Source organism: Sceloporus occidentalis, unplaced genomic scaffold, assembly GCF_023333645.1.
Source record: "Sceloporus occidentalis isolate IW3139 unplaced genomic scaffold, rSceOcc1.0.p SCAF_97, whole genome shotgun sequence".
NCBI classification, from domain to species: Eukaryota; Metazoa; Chordata; class Lepidosauria; order Squamata; family Phrynosomatidae; genus Sceloporus; species Sceloporus occidentalis.
The window spans coordinates 1,720,147-1,737,500 of NW_028317077.1; the positions used below are offsets into that span (position 1 = coordinate 1,720,147).

Genomic DNA, 17,354 nt, shown 5'->3' on the forward strand with positions numbered 1-17,354 from the left:
GGTATGCTCGGCAAATCAGCTAATGAATGTTGTTGGCGGTGCCAGGGGCAAGGTTAGAATGACCGGGGGTAACTGTAACAAGTGGAAGAAAAGTCTGGCCCCAAGTGTGTAAAAGCTCCCGCGGCGCCCTTTACCCAAAAGGTTAACCATTTAAAAGAAATCACTTTTTTACCCCTTTTTTCATCTAACTGCCTCCCACAGCTTAACACCAACAGCATCGATATACTGGAAGGATTAAAAGGGCCATACAAACAACTGCGGGACGCACATAATTACCAGAAAACATACACGTCTCACCCTCTCCTTAAGGGAAAATATAAGAAAAAGAAAATCATATATTATATATATATATATATATACACACATACATATATATTATATATATATATATTTTATATATATATATTTCATTATTGAAAGGATAAGGGTTAGCTGATATTTTTTAAATGCCCCATTGATTAGACACATGACAACCAAGTAGTGACATCTAAAATCGGTTCTACATGTGGATGACATCACAGCTTATATTCATATTCCAGCGAAGTAGAACATCTGAGATTCAAGGTACCGCCCCCTCTCGGTCACAAGTTACAAAGCGGCAGCATCAGCAATAGCACAGGTCACCTGCGATCCGCACGCAAAGCGCCTGAGAGTCAGAAGTAAAAGACACCAGTTTTACTTACTGAGGAAGGCAATCCGGGGGGGACTTTTCGAACTTTCTTTGCTTGCACCTCTATTTAAAAAAAAAAAAAATTATTATTGCATCTATAAATTGTAAATTATTAACAAGCACAGAAATTCTTTTATATAGCTATGAAAAATAAAATAAGCCCATAGGGGTGAGTTTATATCTAAAATTTATTATTTATTCCCATAATTAAAAATAGATATTACTTACGCAGACACATTAAAGATATGGACCCCGTTTAACGTTCTCTTTCCTATATAGTCATATAGTGTTAAAGTTTCTGTGATGTCCCTATATTGAGGTATCGGGGACCAGAAAGAGTGGGGGGGGGGCTGGTGCCTCCCATAGGGGTAGAGAGAGTAGGGGTAGACTCACCCATGGGGCTGCTGTGGAAGGGTCTCCTTCGAGGGTTATTGCTAGAATACGGGTAGTACTGAGAGCCAGGTTTGGTGGGCGATAACGCCCCAGAATTCCCAATGTCCATGTCACCTCCCAGCAGGCTTTGCTACAATAAAACACAAGGCATATCATATAATACGGTATACACATAATACGCATGTATGTCTGGGTATACATAAACGCCTATATTTGTTTAAAAAAACATATAAAAAGCCATTAAGATAAGAAAAAATGCATTCAAACAATACAGTAATTATATCTATTTAAACAGTTTTTGGTATATTACTGTAAAATTGCCAGTTTTAAAATTATTTAAAAAAAATACAGCGGGGGAAAAAAAGGTATTTAATTTTAATTTATTTATATAGCACCATCATATTCCGTAGCACTGCATGCATCTTTGGCAGATTTGGTCAGTATTTTTTGCGTGTGCTAATATAAATATATAAATAATTTTTTATTTTTTTTTTTAAAGTCTGGGGAAAAACAATTTAAAAACAATGGTACTAAGCTGTGCCTCAAACCATACAAGGGTTATTATTTAACCACAAAAATACAATATACCATCGTTAAATAAGCTGATTTCATAAAAATCCAGGCAGCAGATGAAACCTAAATAAAAATGATACAAAGAGGAAAAAAAAAAAAAAATGTAAAAAATATCGGGCTATGCGGGCTAAAGTTTGTCATAACTTTTTAACATTATCGCATTAAAAAGTTAAATGGCTAATTATAGCGGTTCGCTGTATTGGCTGCAATCTGTAGACTCCTTTGAAACGCACCCCTTCTACCCATAGTGTAACGTCTGCCAGCTACTCCTATCATTCAATGCCCCGTTCTTTTAATTGTCCTCGTGTATAATAAAGCAGGTGCAGATTAACACAATTTATATTAAGAACACATTTATCATTTTAAAAAAAAAGGAAAAATTGAAAATTAAGTACCCCCCAAAATATCTAACTTTATCTTTTACTTGTAATCAACTTTTACCGAGTGAACTAATTACTGTACTTGATAAAGTACAGAATGTGTTTTCCCTAATCTAAATTCTAATCACCATGTCACTCACAACAGACTTAGTAATGCTTCACTAACGCACTATTCACATGCAAAATCCACTAAATAGGCCAATTATGACTTCGCTCCTGCTCCCCGGTTAACCCGCTGAGAGCTGAAACATTTCGCGAGGCGCTCACCCGCTAAAACAAAGAGCCCTTGTGTTAAATGAAGTCAGTCCTTTGGATTCCTAAATAGCTCAACAAAGTGGCACGTCTTCTGCTCGAAGCAGTTGGTCAAATATGGCTCGCGAGCTGGGAAATCGCGAGCGAAAACGATCCTCTCCAAACGCTGCCTGGTAACTTTACAGGACGGTACACACCGGGCAAACGCATTATGGCGCTAGGCTCGGATCACGCAAACTAGCGTAGACGGATGAAGTTATGGGAGTCGTTACAAAATTACAAAGTGCATTCTATATAGTTCTGCGTATATAAGGTGTATGTATATATATATATATATATATACACATATACACACACATATATACACACACACATACACTTACAGTACATAAACTATTAAGATATTGCATTGGTTTTAGAAGGCCAGTTATAAATGAATTCTGTGCCGAGTAACATAGAAACATTGATTGTGATGGCAGAAGAAGATGGTTAGACCATCCAGTCTGTCGTATAGAAATACATCTTTCCTTATTTATTCTTTATTATAATTATTATATTATTATAATAATTATAAATAATTTTTATATTAGGGACATCATAAGCTTTATTTTTCCTTACTGTGTTTTCCTGTACCACTTCCAATAGAAAGCCATTCCACATATCTACTACATTTTCTGGAAAGTATGATTTCTCACGTTACCCCTCATCCTTCTAACAACCAATTTCAAGTCACGCTCTCTAGTTCTTGTCCACCTCTTTATAAACGCTACCCCACCTTGGAATTTAATCTCTCGATATATTTAAAGGTTTATAGTAAAGTATATGTAAAGTTACTAAACCTTATATACGTTTGTTTTTGATATTTAGGTTTTAGGGTTGTTGTTTTTTTTTTGTACATTTAAAGTATTTCGGAAGCCGGAGAGTCATATGGGACGGCAGCCCAATGAATGTACTGCAAACTTCTTGATATTGGGACACACACCTTTGGCTAGTTGGTTAGCGGCACGTGACAAGCTTGTACTACGTGGGATGTAAAAACTCACAGACGGGAACCAAACACATCCGTTATACTGAAGGTCTGTTTTTACTGCTCAGCCACGTATGTGAAACGTATGTGTCATCCAAAGTGGGACTCGGTTCAAATCACCATACACGAAGTAAGGAGGTTCCGACCCATCTGCCCCGGTCAGATTTCCATAATTATTCATAGTTTTTTCTGTGCAGGGATAATTACTAATTTGAGATCCAGAGACTAATAAATGCAATGAATGAATTAATATTGAAATGCTGTTGCCATAGCAGCATCTGAACAATTCTCAGTTTTTTTTACATGAGTAACATGTTTGTAAAAAAAATTAAAAATCTCTCCTTAATACCTTTCATCGTTCACGGAATGACTGATACCAGGAACAGTATTGTGATAAGAATTCCATAATTCATCAACGCAGCGCATGACTGTACAACGGCAGTACTGCATGATAACACCAGGGGGCGTAATCTCACAAGAGGAATGCAGAAATGAGCCTGGATTTAACAGGACAATGAAACATCCCAGGTGTGCTCTGCCAGGACTGCTTTGGGACTTCCAACCAGGAATCACTTCTTAATATTAAAAACCTATTCTTTGCTCATGACGCCTTAGACAACAAAACAGTAACCGGGAAATTCCTCGCAAAGTCACAACTTGAGATTTAAAACGAAAATGGAATCTTGTGAGAGATCTCGTGATCTTCTTCTACGTCGGTCCCAGTAAAAGGTATCGAATGAAGACTCCATCGTCTCTTGGACCAATACGGCCATATCCATTTCCATTACAAAATCTTGTGCTCACCTCAATATTTTATATCATCCTATAATAAGAAGTAAACACATTGAGGTTTTTTTTGTGTGGTTTAACATAGATTAGGTACTATCGGGCCTTTATTACAAGTATTCTTAATAATAACAATGATATCTATAAATCAGTGGCTCCCCCAGACAATGCCCTGCCACCAAAAGGGTTAATGGGCTAGTCATGACCCTCCAGTCCATTTGCAGAGTGTTACTATTTGAAAGACTCCGCCGGACAGCTTGGCGCTTACTCTTTAGCTTATTAATTCAAGGCTAGTGCGCCATTGGCACAGACTGGGCCACTACTCAACAAAGCCACCAAGGCGAGCGTGAGTGTGCGTGCCCCATGGTCCTGTCTGCCAGAGGATAGGAAGCAGGAGCTGGGAAAGCGAGCAGGCATTTCTATACAAAGTAACGCTCGTTTGGTCGAAAGACAGGGATCGGTAAAAAAAGACACAGTTTGCTTTGCCAATACTTTAAAAAAATAGGGCGCAGGCTTTAATAGGTTAACCAGTCCTGTTATTGTAAGGATGCTGCGATGCACTTTACCCCGAGACGAGACAAACAGAACTAGCTTTTGGGATGCGCTTCCCTTTGTCTACAACCGGTGCCAAGTATTGTAGACACGATCGACATGTTAACTAACTCAGCATCTACCAGACCGGGGAAATCGGGCTCATTCGGCACAGATTGAGGATGTCCTCCGTCATCTGAAATATAAAGGTGGCAACAAAAATCACAGATTGATTTTATGGTACTTAAGGAGTGCGGTGCTAGGTGCTACGCTGCATTACGGCAAGGCGGTATCGGCGTAAGTAACACTTAAAAGCTGCGGAAGTTGGCTGTTCGCTACAAAGCTGTAGTATTAACACCGTCAGTGCCAGAGTAACGAGCAGCTGTTGCACTTCACACACATTGTGTTAAGGGAGAAATCTAAGAATACAGAAGCCGCTTCTCACAACAATGAGCACTACTGCGAGTGAAATACGGATTAAATGCAAAAAGAAATAGATACAGTATTAGGTGTGAAGCTCAACGTCTTGCAAGATTACAACTGCCAATATACAGTACCATTCAAATGTTTGGGGTCACTTTCCTAATTTTTCTTTATTTTTTTGGGGGGGGGGGAATCTTGTCCATTAAAATAACATGAAATGGATGAGAAATCCAGCGCAGACGGGGTTAATGCTGTAAATGACTATTGTAGCTGGAATCGGCTGATTTTTAATGGAATCTCTTCATAGGCATACAGAGGCCCTTTATCACTCCCATCACTCCTGTGTTCCAATGCCCCTTTATCACACCCATCACTCCTGTGTTCCAATGGCCCTTTATCACTCCTGTGTTCCAATGGCCCTTTATCACACCCATCACTCCTGTGTTCCAATGGCCCTTTATCACACCCATCACTCCTGTGTTCCAATGGCCCTTTATCACACCCATCACTCCTGTGTTCCAATGGCCCTTTATCACTCCCATCACTCCTGTGTTCCAATGGCTTAGTTTAAAGTTTAAAAGGCTAATTGATCGTTAGAAACCCTTTTGTAATTATGTTATAGCGAGAAATTTCCTTGTTTCCATAAAAACAGCTAAGTGACCCCAAACTTCTGCATGATTATTCTGTTACTATGTCGGAGCTGTTACGTTGCCGAGTGTTGTTTAGTATATCAGGCCCCCTTTTGTAAAGGGTCAGGGAAGAGAGAGAATTTTAGGACCAGAAATTGATTAGCTCAAGCTGGCTCTGCCACAGGCTGCTGCTGGCCTCAGCTTCCACCAAGGTAACATTTCAATTGGTTGAACAGTTAAATATAAAGTAAATATAAGATTTGTTATGAAACATCTCTTTACCTTTAAGCCAGTTTTACAATCACGGCATTAGGCATCTGTAATTTGTACAACGCTGCGGAATATGATAGCGATATTAGATCAAATAATATGCGTTTGAAAATTATGAGGGTACGCCAAGTATCCACAAGGACAGAAGAATTCTATTTTCAGAAGCACCAGACGTATGACTGGGTATAATATATTCTTTAACGTTATTTAATACGATTTCCACGGAGAGTTCGAAAAAATAAAAGTTGCTTTTATTTGTCATCAAGAGCCGATTACGCAACAAAAACGACTTGGAAACACAAAGAGGTTTGACAGTTTTGGATGTGAAATCAAAGCAACATCAAAGTGAAATCATTAGCAGCCCTGCCCCCGGTGGGAAATGAAAGTTCACAAACGCTGTATACAGTAGTTTAACATTTATTTTACGGGTCATCCGTTGATATTAAAATGCCACATGCGCGGAACCTCACGTGCCAAGCGAGACCAAGAACGCAGCTTGCTTGATGGAAGTTACATTTAAAGCTAATGTTTTCACCCAAAAATATAAAAACTAATCTTAACTTTGAATTTTGAAGAACTTGTTTGAAAAATAAAGTATTTCTTCACGTTTAACCCTTTGTGTATAAGAGAGGTGAATGAATTGTCAGCACGACAGTCTCTAAAAGCTAGTTTGATTTTCAATGCATGTTGGAGTCAATTTTGCATGAAATTCAAAGCATTTTACTGCATGCAAATTGGTGCATGCCCTGCTTGATTATAGGAGTTAGAAGATCAGATCCCTGTCCTGTTTAGCTCCTCCCCCAGCTGCCTCATCTGAAACCAGGAAGCGTTCGTAAGTACACTTCTTGCACATGCTCAGTAAGGCACTGAAGCAGCGGCCAATCACATATACGCTAGCAAAATATCAGTCTTCAGATAGCACACTTATAACTGGCTGCTGCTACTTCTGTCATCTAGAAACCCCGACGTGCAAAAGCATAGCGGGTATCCTGCTTGGTTTCCAGCTAGGAAGGAGTTAAATGAGACAGACGTCCAATAACTAAAGAATGTCTGCATTCGGTAAAGTGGACTGAAATACCGTTCCCCCGACTCCTAAACACTTTTATAACTAAAGACAAACATTATAAATATCTTTGTGGAAAGGTCAACCGCTTACTAAAAAATAATGCTGTAAACGTAAAAGATTATTTTATTAGGATTATTCAGGGAATGTTTAAATGTCAAGTGACACAAAAACCAGGCCGCGATAGGCTGCCGCCAATAAGATCTGTAGAAGACAGAATAAATGGACTGGTCTGCTAAGCTTTATTTGCTTAAAATGATTTTTAAAAAAGCCTGCTTTTCGGTAACTTTCCGTGCCGGGGTTCTGTGAATGAGCAGTGAACGGATTTCATGCCAATAAAACATCAAGTTCTATAAAGACGAGGAACAAATAAGAAAGGAGGATCGGGGGAGACACAACCGAGCAAAGACACGGAGACTCTTGTCCTGCTTTACAAACATTACAATGTTGCCGGTCACACTCCGGGTGGAATTGTGTCACATCGCTCCACTTGGGAAACGCGGTAGAAAATGTATGCGTAAGGCGTGTAAACGGAACGCTGCTACGCGTTTAGTATTGTTCATCCTACTCCACGCGTTCTTAACTGCTTGCAATAAAGGCTGAGATAAAGCATTCACAAAACCTCAGCCTGCGAGGTTCATTTACAACACCATTTGGGGATTCTGCTTAACCAAAGGAGCATTCAGAGGAAGCCGAATATTAACCGTTCGCGTACCTGCTGGAAATGTACCACTGCGAGCTCAAACACTCCGGGTTTCCCTTAAAACAAATGCTTCGGGATGAAGTTCTCTATGAAACATAACAACTGAGTATTATATACCTCCAAACAGTCCTGCTCTTGTGAGACAGTCCCATTTTTCAGGCACTGCCCTGCTTTTACAGGAAGTGGGGCGCATGGGCTGGTTAGGGAGACCTTCTGAGCCCAGGGATGTGATATATTTCTGCTTTTGCCTCACAGAAGCCCATCTTAGCTACCACTTTGCTGATGCATTTGCGGATTCCCTCATCAATAGGAGTGTTCTCCTGACACTGATTAGTTGTTTCACGCAGCCAATCGGTGGCAAGAATTATCAGACCATGGAAGAGGAGAGCATCTACACCTCTATAGCTGCAGCTTCTACCTCAGCTAAGTGTACCACTATATGGACAAAAGTATTGAGACACACCCCTTAATTATTAAAATCAGGGTTTGGGTTTCTTACTTCCATAGAAGGTCAATCTTAATGCTTCAGCACCATGACATTTAGGACAATGCTCTGCTTCCAACTTTGTGGGGACAGTTTGGGGAAGACCTTTTCTGTTCCAGCATGACAGCGCCGCAGCACACAAAGCAAGGTCCATAAAGACATGGTTGGATGGGTTTGGGGTGGAAGAACTTGACCGGCCGCACAGAGCCCTGACCTCAACCCCATAGAACACCTTTGGAATGAACTGGAACGGAGATTGTGAGCCGGACCTTCTTGTCCAACATCATAGCCTGGCCTCACAAACGCTCTACTGGATGAACGGGCAAAAATGCCCACAGAAACTCCCCAAAATCTTGTGGAAAGCCTTCCCAGAAGAGCGGAAACTGTTATAGGGGACCAACTTCATATTAATGTCTATGTATCTACAATACAATGTCATCAATGTCCATGCTGGCGTAATGGTCAGGTGTCCCAATACTTTTGTCCATAAAGTGTATATAATTAAAAATAAAATTAAAAAAATAATTAAATTTGTAAACGTGCGTTTCTATGTTCACTGCTGTCTAAAAGGTAAAACAGATTTAAAGCTACTTTTGCAATGTTTTTAACAAATTACATTGTAACCTAGAGTACAATTTAAGAGAACGACGTGAATGAAATTTTGCAGAAACACTGTTCATGTCTGCAGAAACCCAAAGCAGATTGTGTTTATTTAAAAAAGCTGTGTTCATTTTTTTGTTTTTTTATGTACAAAAAGTGCAGCTGCGAGAGATCGGAAACCCCACCTGGCAAGAGAGACGATTCTGTTTATTAAAAGAAAAAATAGGGACGAGAGGTTTAAGACTCTGGCAAAAGGAATCTCTTCCCACTTGTTTAGCGGATGTAGTATAATTCCACAAACAGCGGTCTCGGGGCTCGGCTCAGAGCTCTTGCAGATGACCAGGAGTTACCGAGACTAATAAATCCTTTCCGGATACTATGACCCAAGACTTGAGTTTACATCAATTTTGACAATCGTAGCACCTATTATTAAGTCATAAGGCAGACTAAGCGTGTGCTTAGAGAATTGCATGTTTTGGCAGACTGGGAGGCAAATGTAGCTGTCAACAGTCCCAAGTCTGTCAGCTTCATGTCCTTTTTATTAGGTGCGCCCAGGACTTTTTTCACGCATTGAGCCGAAAGGCGTTTCCAATGCAATACTACCTATGACATCACTCTGCTGCCAATGTATCGCAGGTGGACCAGCTTATGATGTCACACGTCATATAGTGTCTTCTATCTGGGCGAAGAATGAAAAATGATGGGCTTAATGGTGGATCCATCCAACTCCCACCTCTGCTCATCCCCTTACAAAGGCTTTTTAACCCTTTTTTGTTGAAGTCTTTGTAAATTCTGCACTCATCAGACCTGTCACCTAGAAAGGAGGCTCGTTCTCTCTTCTCCATTTTCACCAAGATGGAAGCATTGCCTGAATATAACCTTATCGAGATACCAATGGGGGCAGCCATCTACCTGGTCAAAACTCTTATGTTTCAGGACAGACGTCTCAAAACCGGGACCGTTGGCAAGTAGACTTGCGCATTCGGATTCATGCCAGTTGTAAATTTACTGAATTTTGGTAAATTCAGTGATTCGTACAAAGCCCCCAAAACGAGGCCAGACCCCCCACGACCTCAGAATTTTTGTCCCATTGGCACATGTCTACTGGCAAGTACGAAATAATCATGGATTTTCATTTTACTATATTTTTTTCTATATTTTTCTTAACAATGTCTTGCTCGCTCCTTTTTGTGCTCTTTTTTGGGGGGGGGGGGCAAAGGCTCCTAAGTGAATTTAGCCTCTATGGATACATCTAGAACACAGTATATAGAAGCATAATGAGATTTATATATATATATCAACAATACGGACTCCAGCTGCTCCTTGTTTGATAAATAATACATTTATCTCTCAAAATAATTTAAACTCGATCCAAAACAAGAAGCATTCTTCCAAATTTCAAGCTGAAACCCTCCAATTATAGGGAGATAACGGAGATGAACACTTATCACGACACGTCCAAGAGGGTAAGAGGGTGGTATGACCCACAGGTGTATTCGACAACCCAGGTGCTATTTAAACACCCCATCCTTTATCACCAGGTGGTGCGTTTAGCTGCAACAAGCACTTTTTTTCCCCTCCCCAGTTAAACTACGAAACGTTACATTGCCAATAAAACCAAATGGAAAATAATATTTCAGTTAGCGGATAAATTGAACTAATCTCTTCTAACACAAAAACACTGTGACCTTGTGGTTTGGGGAGGCGATGTTATGCAAAATCTTGGCTCTCTTAATAAACACCTGGAAAGGAGAAACAAGCCGTGATTATATTTTAATCTAATCACTTAAAATATTGTGCAAATTGTTTAAAATTCTAACAATGCAGTACGGTCTGAAACAGATTTGGTCTTTTACTTGCCATCAGAACCTTTGTTTTACAAACTGGTTGAAAATCAGGACTTTTTATTAATAAACACGCGGCCGGGATGCCCGATTCGCAGACTTTTAATAAGAATATGAAACTATCCAATAATAGTCTCTGCGCTAGACGAGCTTCATGGTTGGGTTAGATGAAAGGCTCAACCAAAATGACTTTAAAGCTCTTCCCATGTCTATCATAGCTGCCCTCCGTCGCAAATTTGATAGAACAGTCCCAATGGCGTCACTTAAGCAGGTGTTTTTGTGCATTGTGTAAACCCGCAACTGTCAGGTGTGTTGCCCTAACTGGGCACCGTGCATGAGTGTAATGCCCCACAACGCTGTAGTTCCATGTCATGGCAGTAATGCATCCAGGAGTGGGACACGGGTAGGCTGGTAAGAATGCGTCCACTTCATCTTACAATGGACAATGTTAAAAATGCCTAATTAGCCCAAAATAAATTATAACGAATTAAATTATGGGTTTACACACGCTGTAGCCATAGGAAAGTTATTTGTGCAACCTCCTCCAGCACTCCTATATGGCACTTGAATGGAGGCGGCTTCAGTATACTTCTACCGCCTGAAAATTAGATTAACCTTTTCTGGAACCGTTTGAATACCACCGTTAGCGGGTCAGTATAGCAGAATGTCAGCGATTGCCTATTAAAAGGTTAATTTTTGAAGAATCTCACACAAAGTTCCCAATTATAAGAACGGTGTTCTAGAAACAGAATGTGACGGCAGATCGGACCCATTCGGCCCTTCTAGTCGCCCGTTTCCTGACGTAAAAACTCAGACGTTAATAAGTCGTTGGTCTCGTTTTGGATCAGCATACCTGGGAAGGTCTCGGCTCCGGCTATCCGGAGCCTTCCCTTGCAGGAAGCGGCCAGGACTGCACACCGCTGACGTTGGTGGGCGGTCCCGGGCTGGGTGTTGACACGCCCCGTTCCCCGCCCATTTTTCCTTGAAACACCCACATTTCAAGGAAAAAATGGGCGGGGAGCGGGGCGTGTCAACACCCGACCCGGAGGATTCGGGTCTTGAACCGGAGGATTCGGGTCTTGACCCGGAGAACCGGAGAAGCAGCGCTCACCCGGCAATCTCCGGGTCAAACCCGGAGAGTTCCCCGGTATGTGGATCAGGAGCCGTACGCCTGTCCCACGCATGTTTAAATATCCTCATATCACTCATATCTCAGGACATGCATAGTGCTACTTCACCCAAACTAATGGCCATTCATTATGTATGAACATTTAAACACATGATGACCTCGATAAGGAGCCTGCATTTGAAAAGACTTGACGGCAGATCAGAGCCTCTTGGACCGACTACTCTACCCGTACAATCTTGATGATGGTGCTTTTATTCTATGTTTTTTTTTACTGCCAGGATACATACAATCGAGTGTTTCGATAAAAGTTTATGTTCCGCATCACTGCCAAACATGTGCATGTGGGAAGTATTTTTTTTTTTTTTTTAAACGGGGACAAACAAACACACACTCATTCGCCAAGTTAAAGAAGAATTTTTTTTTTTTTTTAAAAAGTGCAATTGTCTCAAAACAAAGGGGTCCTTCAATGATTTTCAAACGCAGACAAAACGGAACTCGCGCTGCAGCGAAAGAAGGAGAACTCTAGAGTTCAGGGCATTAACATTTATGACTTAGTCAAATATTTTTCGTTTTTCAAGCTGATTCACAGCTCCCTCGAGAGGCCGTACCATTTAGCCTCCTGGCCTTGACTCAAAGCCAAACAAAACGATCAAAAGACAGAAATAAATAAATAAATAAATATAAGCAACGGGCATCAAATCGTTTTGTTGCAGACATTTTTCCCCCCCGAAACTTTTTTTTCTTTTTTTTCTCGCAATAACAATATAATAGTTCAGTGACTATTAAAATGTGTTATTATAAAGAGAGGGAATATTTGACACGTTCTGCCAATTCCAACCTTCTATTTTTACCAATAGCTTTATTCGAGAAAAATAAATAAATCTTACATCCAAGTGAGCGGTCGCTCCTGCTAGACAATAACGCTCAAAAAAACTGAGACATAAGACCGCTACTTGCTACATTCTGACATCACAACGTCCCATGCGCATTCCCGGTGTAGGCTCCGGGAGCTCTCCCTATTCTGGGGGGGCAGAGCTAGCCCCAAAATGCCTACTGTGGGAAGGAACATAAGCAGAGATCAGGGGGAAATGACCCGGGCGCCACCCGGAGAGTCCAAAAGCAGGGAGCCACCCGGAGACTCCAGATAAAACCTGCAGTTAGATCTCCTTGGTGTGGGTAAAACAATATATATATATATTATATAAAATAATATACTATAATATATTAGTATATGATTAAATGCAATAAACATGGACAGATTAGTTAAAGAAGGGATGTTCCAAAACCGTCCCCTTAAGAAGGCGCTTAGGAGTAGCTGCACCCACATCCCTAGGCTCTGCACATACCCCTCCTATTTTATACATGGTAGCGGAATCACTATAAAGGGGGGAAATTCAGAAATATTTCTTTATTTAGTCAGAACTGAAGCACACAGTTAATTGTTTGTAAATGGATTCTTTTTGGTGTAGTGGTAGAATTTAACAGCTGATTAGACGACATCTAATCTGCCCATTATAGATAAGAATTGAATGTAGGAGAAATATGGAGACAGTCCAACATAACCATGACCCGCAGTCAGGGGCATTAATAAATATCGGGAAGTCGTGTTAAACTCGTTTTATCTATAGGACCAGATGATAATCCCTACAAAGATTAATGGAGCCTCCACTGAAATATTTGTTTAAAAAAAATGGCTAAACCAGGAAGTGGCATCAGGATGTTTACTATCTACAGTATGGTCTGTAGGCGGGGCCATCATTAAACCACACCCACTAAACCTCAAACGCTCCTAAAAGTGGGACAAGAGGCTAGTCTGTGTCATGTGGAATCCAACCGTGTTAATTTATCCTAATAGGACATTTACATACCCGGAAACGCTCCAGTTTGACCCAGAGTCAGGGGAGCAGTATTAGACCACGCCTACTTCTAAGTTCACTAAAGGATCTCAGGGGATGACCATGCCCCCTACACAAAGCCACTCCCCCCAGGAGCCAGCAGAGCTCTCAGTAACCTACCCAGAAAAGTTCCCAGGAATAGACTAGAAATTTAGACATTTCTATAAATTACCCATCATTCAAAACAATTAAAAAGGAGACTTGCACAAGAGAGCAAAGAATCTTTCTTACCTGATGGCAGCCCTGTAAGTCTGAATCTCTCCCATAGCAGGCATAGGAGCCTCTTTCTGCTTTACCTAAAACAACATTAACAACAAAAAAAAAGCATAAATATTTTGAGAGAAAATGCAAAAGAATTTACAAAAATTGATAATGTTATATGTCCAAGGCCAATATGTGTGACTGTGGCCAAACTCAGCTACACACACCGTAAGGAGAACCAGGACTTAGTGAAGCCGGCATAATGACATGGAGCAGAGTCTTGATTCCACATGTGGAAGGACACTTAGTGGGGATGGCTATATAACACATGAGTGCTGTAATGGGAACCAGGAACCCTGCCTTCAGCATAGAAAAAGCCAACTAGAAGATGGCCAGCTGCCTCGGTTCTCAGAGTAAAGGGTCTTCTGGGGAACCATGCCACCAGTCATGGTACAAGAGGACACACAAGAGGGAATTGACAAACACAGGAAACAAGAACGGATAAACATAATTAACACATAACACAATAAAAAATATTATTGTTAAAAAAAGTGTCCAACATTCTAACGATAAACAACTAAACAAATACACAATCATTTATTAAAAACATATCAATATGCTAAGCAAAACAAAGAAAACATAATAGCAGCGATATAACCAAAGTAATCCCATATTAACAGGAGCATGTCCAGTTACAGGGGCTTATTACAGAGCTTCACAATAGGCTTTATTAAACACCTACTGAATTAGGTAAATAGGTCTAATCTTGGCACATAGGAGGATCGACGAACCTTAATGTAATCCCAGAGCCTGCTGGGTAAACGGCATTTCCGTATATATTTAAATCAATATAAAATAAGCAAGTTCTTCAGTATACAGCGATGTCTATGTTTTTCTTGGGCAAGCATAATGTGCATGCGCCACCACGAAGAGGACACAAAGATTTTGTCTACAAGATATTTATGTAATGCAAAATCGCCCTATATTTTGCAGCGAAGTCGTATACCAAAGCCACAAATACTCCATTATCACACAATTTCAGGGAGGTCCCTGGCACAGAGCCCCTTACAAGCGGAATAAGCTTCTTCCGCACGTGGCATCCATCGCTTCTAAGAAGACTTCTATGGGCCATTCGGTAGATCAAGTTCCTACTTTGTCCAACTCTTTTCCAAAACCCGAAACAATCCAGTTTTTGTTGCCTTCCCCTTTGGTATAGCTATTTATATGTGATTTTCATGCCTTTTTTAATAAGGTTTTTAACATTTCCTTGCTTATGTTGTATTCTAAGTGTATACCACCGTGCGAATCACTGACACTACAACACCCTGCGGTGCGATCATTGTCAACATTTTGCTGGTGTTTCTCTACATATTCGTAAGGTGTTTGCAAACTCTGATTATATTCAGAAAAGAAAATGTCAATTAAAAAAAAAATCTATACTTCTATCTGTACAACAGTTTCTCCTTAAAACAACTGCATTCATAACACTGATGGCCGCCGCTGTAGATCAACAATAGTCCTCTTCCTCGCTACAGAAATAAGGCAATGTCACTCATTACAAACGAAAATACACTCTATAAGGCACGGGTTCCTGCATAACTAGCAGAGGAACGTTCCAGAATGTTCTTTGGTCTCCAAAATAAGAGAAGTTATAATATGCTTTTGAGCATTGTCCAATAACCACTGTCGCCGTCGTTAGGTTGTCGAAATGGTGTCTCATTACAATGTTTTTTGTTTTAATAATCATTATTTGCCTCAATTGTCCCTCTTTTTAAGGAACAGTCATTGGCTAAACCCTTCTATACGCTCTTCTTAGGTGTTTCACGTTTCCAACTGTTTGGAATTTTGGTACAAGAGAAACAGAGCCCCATCGCATGGACACTCCACATAATAAACCATAGAAAAGAACAAATAAAAAAGAAATAAAACTACGCTCAACCAGACATCAACAGCAATAAAACTCAACAAATAACACCTTAAAGACAAATCGCATTTGGTGAATGTTTAATGCGGCACGAGGTGCGAAGAAATCAGATATTCGTATAGTAAAATGTCCAAAATCCTTGAAACCAATGAAACATTTAAAAGCCTTTTGCATAATGGAGGAGTTGCGGGTCTCCCAGGTTTCTGGAGAACGCGCGGAGGTTTGAAGGGAATCGATGTATGTTTTATACAGGAAAGGTACTTGTATGATAATCTGACCTTCTGCACTTGTATGTTTGATGTCCAGTGATGTCCTCACCATAATGCACGGAACGAGAAGTGTACTGAAGGAACGGAGTATTACCGAGGCTGGAATGCTTGCTTTAGTTTGTTTTTTATTATAAGGAAACAAACTTATAATAAATTACATACCTAATGTGAAGTTATATTGGAGTTTCAGTTCAGTCTTTCTCTAGAGTGGTTTGGAACCTTAAATTCCGAAGGTGTCGAGGTCAGAACCTCCATAACTCCTGCTTGTTTGGCTCTCTTCTTTTTCATATTGAAGGCCATATCTGGAAACTATCTGGGTTTGACTTAGAATCTACTGTTAACTGATGGTGACATGACAACACATCGAGCTATACTTGTGTCATGTGGCATGGTCAACTGAAATAGCCTTCTGGAGAGGGACAGCCATAAATTAATCAATAGTATTACCAATGAGCTGCACTATGGACTTATATTGGCTAGATATGCGCAGCGTGTGGCCATTTGTATCGAGCTTGTGGCTGCGCTGTGGTCGGCCCCGGGACATCCTTTAGCAGGGAGAAGTGGTTCTGCCACATGAGCGGAAGCAAAGGCAAGTGGCCTGCACTGGTCATTTGCCCGGTTTGCCAGATGGGTAGTCCAAACCCGATGGTAATAAATTAGTACAACCATTTTTAAGAGAATTACGAGTGATTCTCAAGGTGTTCTGTTCCCGAGAAATGCAATATTTCTGGTATAACCATCTAAAACAAAGGCTCAAAAATGTAATTATCGAGTGAGTATGATTATCGGCAACCCACAAATGTTACTATGAAATTTATTGGTTCGCGTGAGACTAATCAATCATCGATTCTCTTGATAGCTTCCTTCAAGCTGCATAAAAGTCCATTTTCTGTTTGCACATCCCCAGGAGTAAACCTCCTTCATGATCAGCATCATGATGGAGCAGACACCTGGGATAGAGAAATTGGGTTGGATTTTTGCCAGCCATTAGTAAGTTCTACACCAGTGAAGCGGGAATTTGAACTGGGCCCAATACCGCTGGAAAACCGTGCCAGCCGTAATGATCTGATGTTTTCTGAAGACTGCTGCCTGGTTCTCTAGACTATAACATAAAGGTCATGTCGGAATCCTATTCAGTAATAAATCTGATTTGCATTACTCTAGAAAACAATATCGGCCTCGACCTAGCACTACAGCAGTTGTGTTCAAAGAATCTGCTCGTATTTAAATATTGATCGTATTACGGCATACATTATAGCATTTGTTTGCGAGTTGGACCGGAAAATGTTAACAATTGAGTGCCGCACC

General features: G+C 40.5%; 1 protein-coding gene across 7 annotated transcripts in view; it reads right to left on the reverse strand.

The window, feature by feature from the left end:
- The window catches only part of LOC149284221 (transcription factor 4-like), a 171,451-nt gene that overhangs the window by 70,331 nt on the left and 83,766 nt on the right, over nt 1–17,354 (reverse strand). For all 7 annotated transcript variants that reach the window (XM_089497022.1, XM_089497020.1, XM_089497021.1 and 4 more), the window contains 3 exons: nt 13,884–13,948; nt 1,064–1,193; nt 684–733 (listed from right to left, as the gene is read on the reverse strand). In XM_089497022.1, the coding sequence (XP_089353148.1) occupies nt 684–733; nt 1,064–1,193; nt 13,884–13,948 (245 nt within the window). The remainder of the gene's footprint in view (nt 1–683; nt 734–1,063; nt 1,194–13,883; nt 13,949–17,354) is intronic.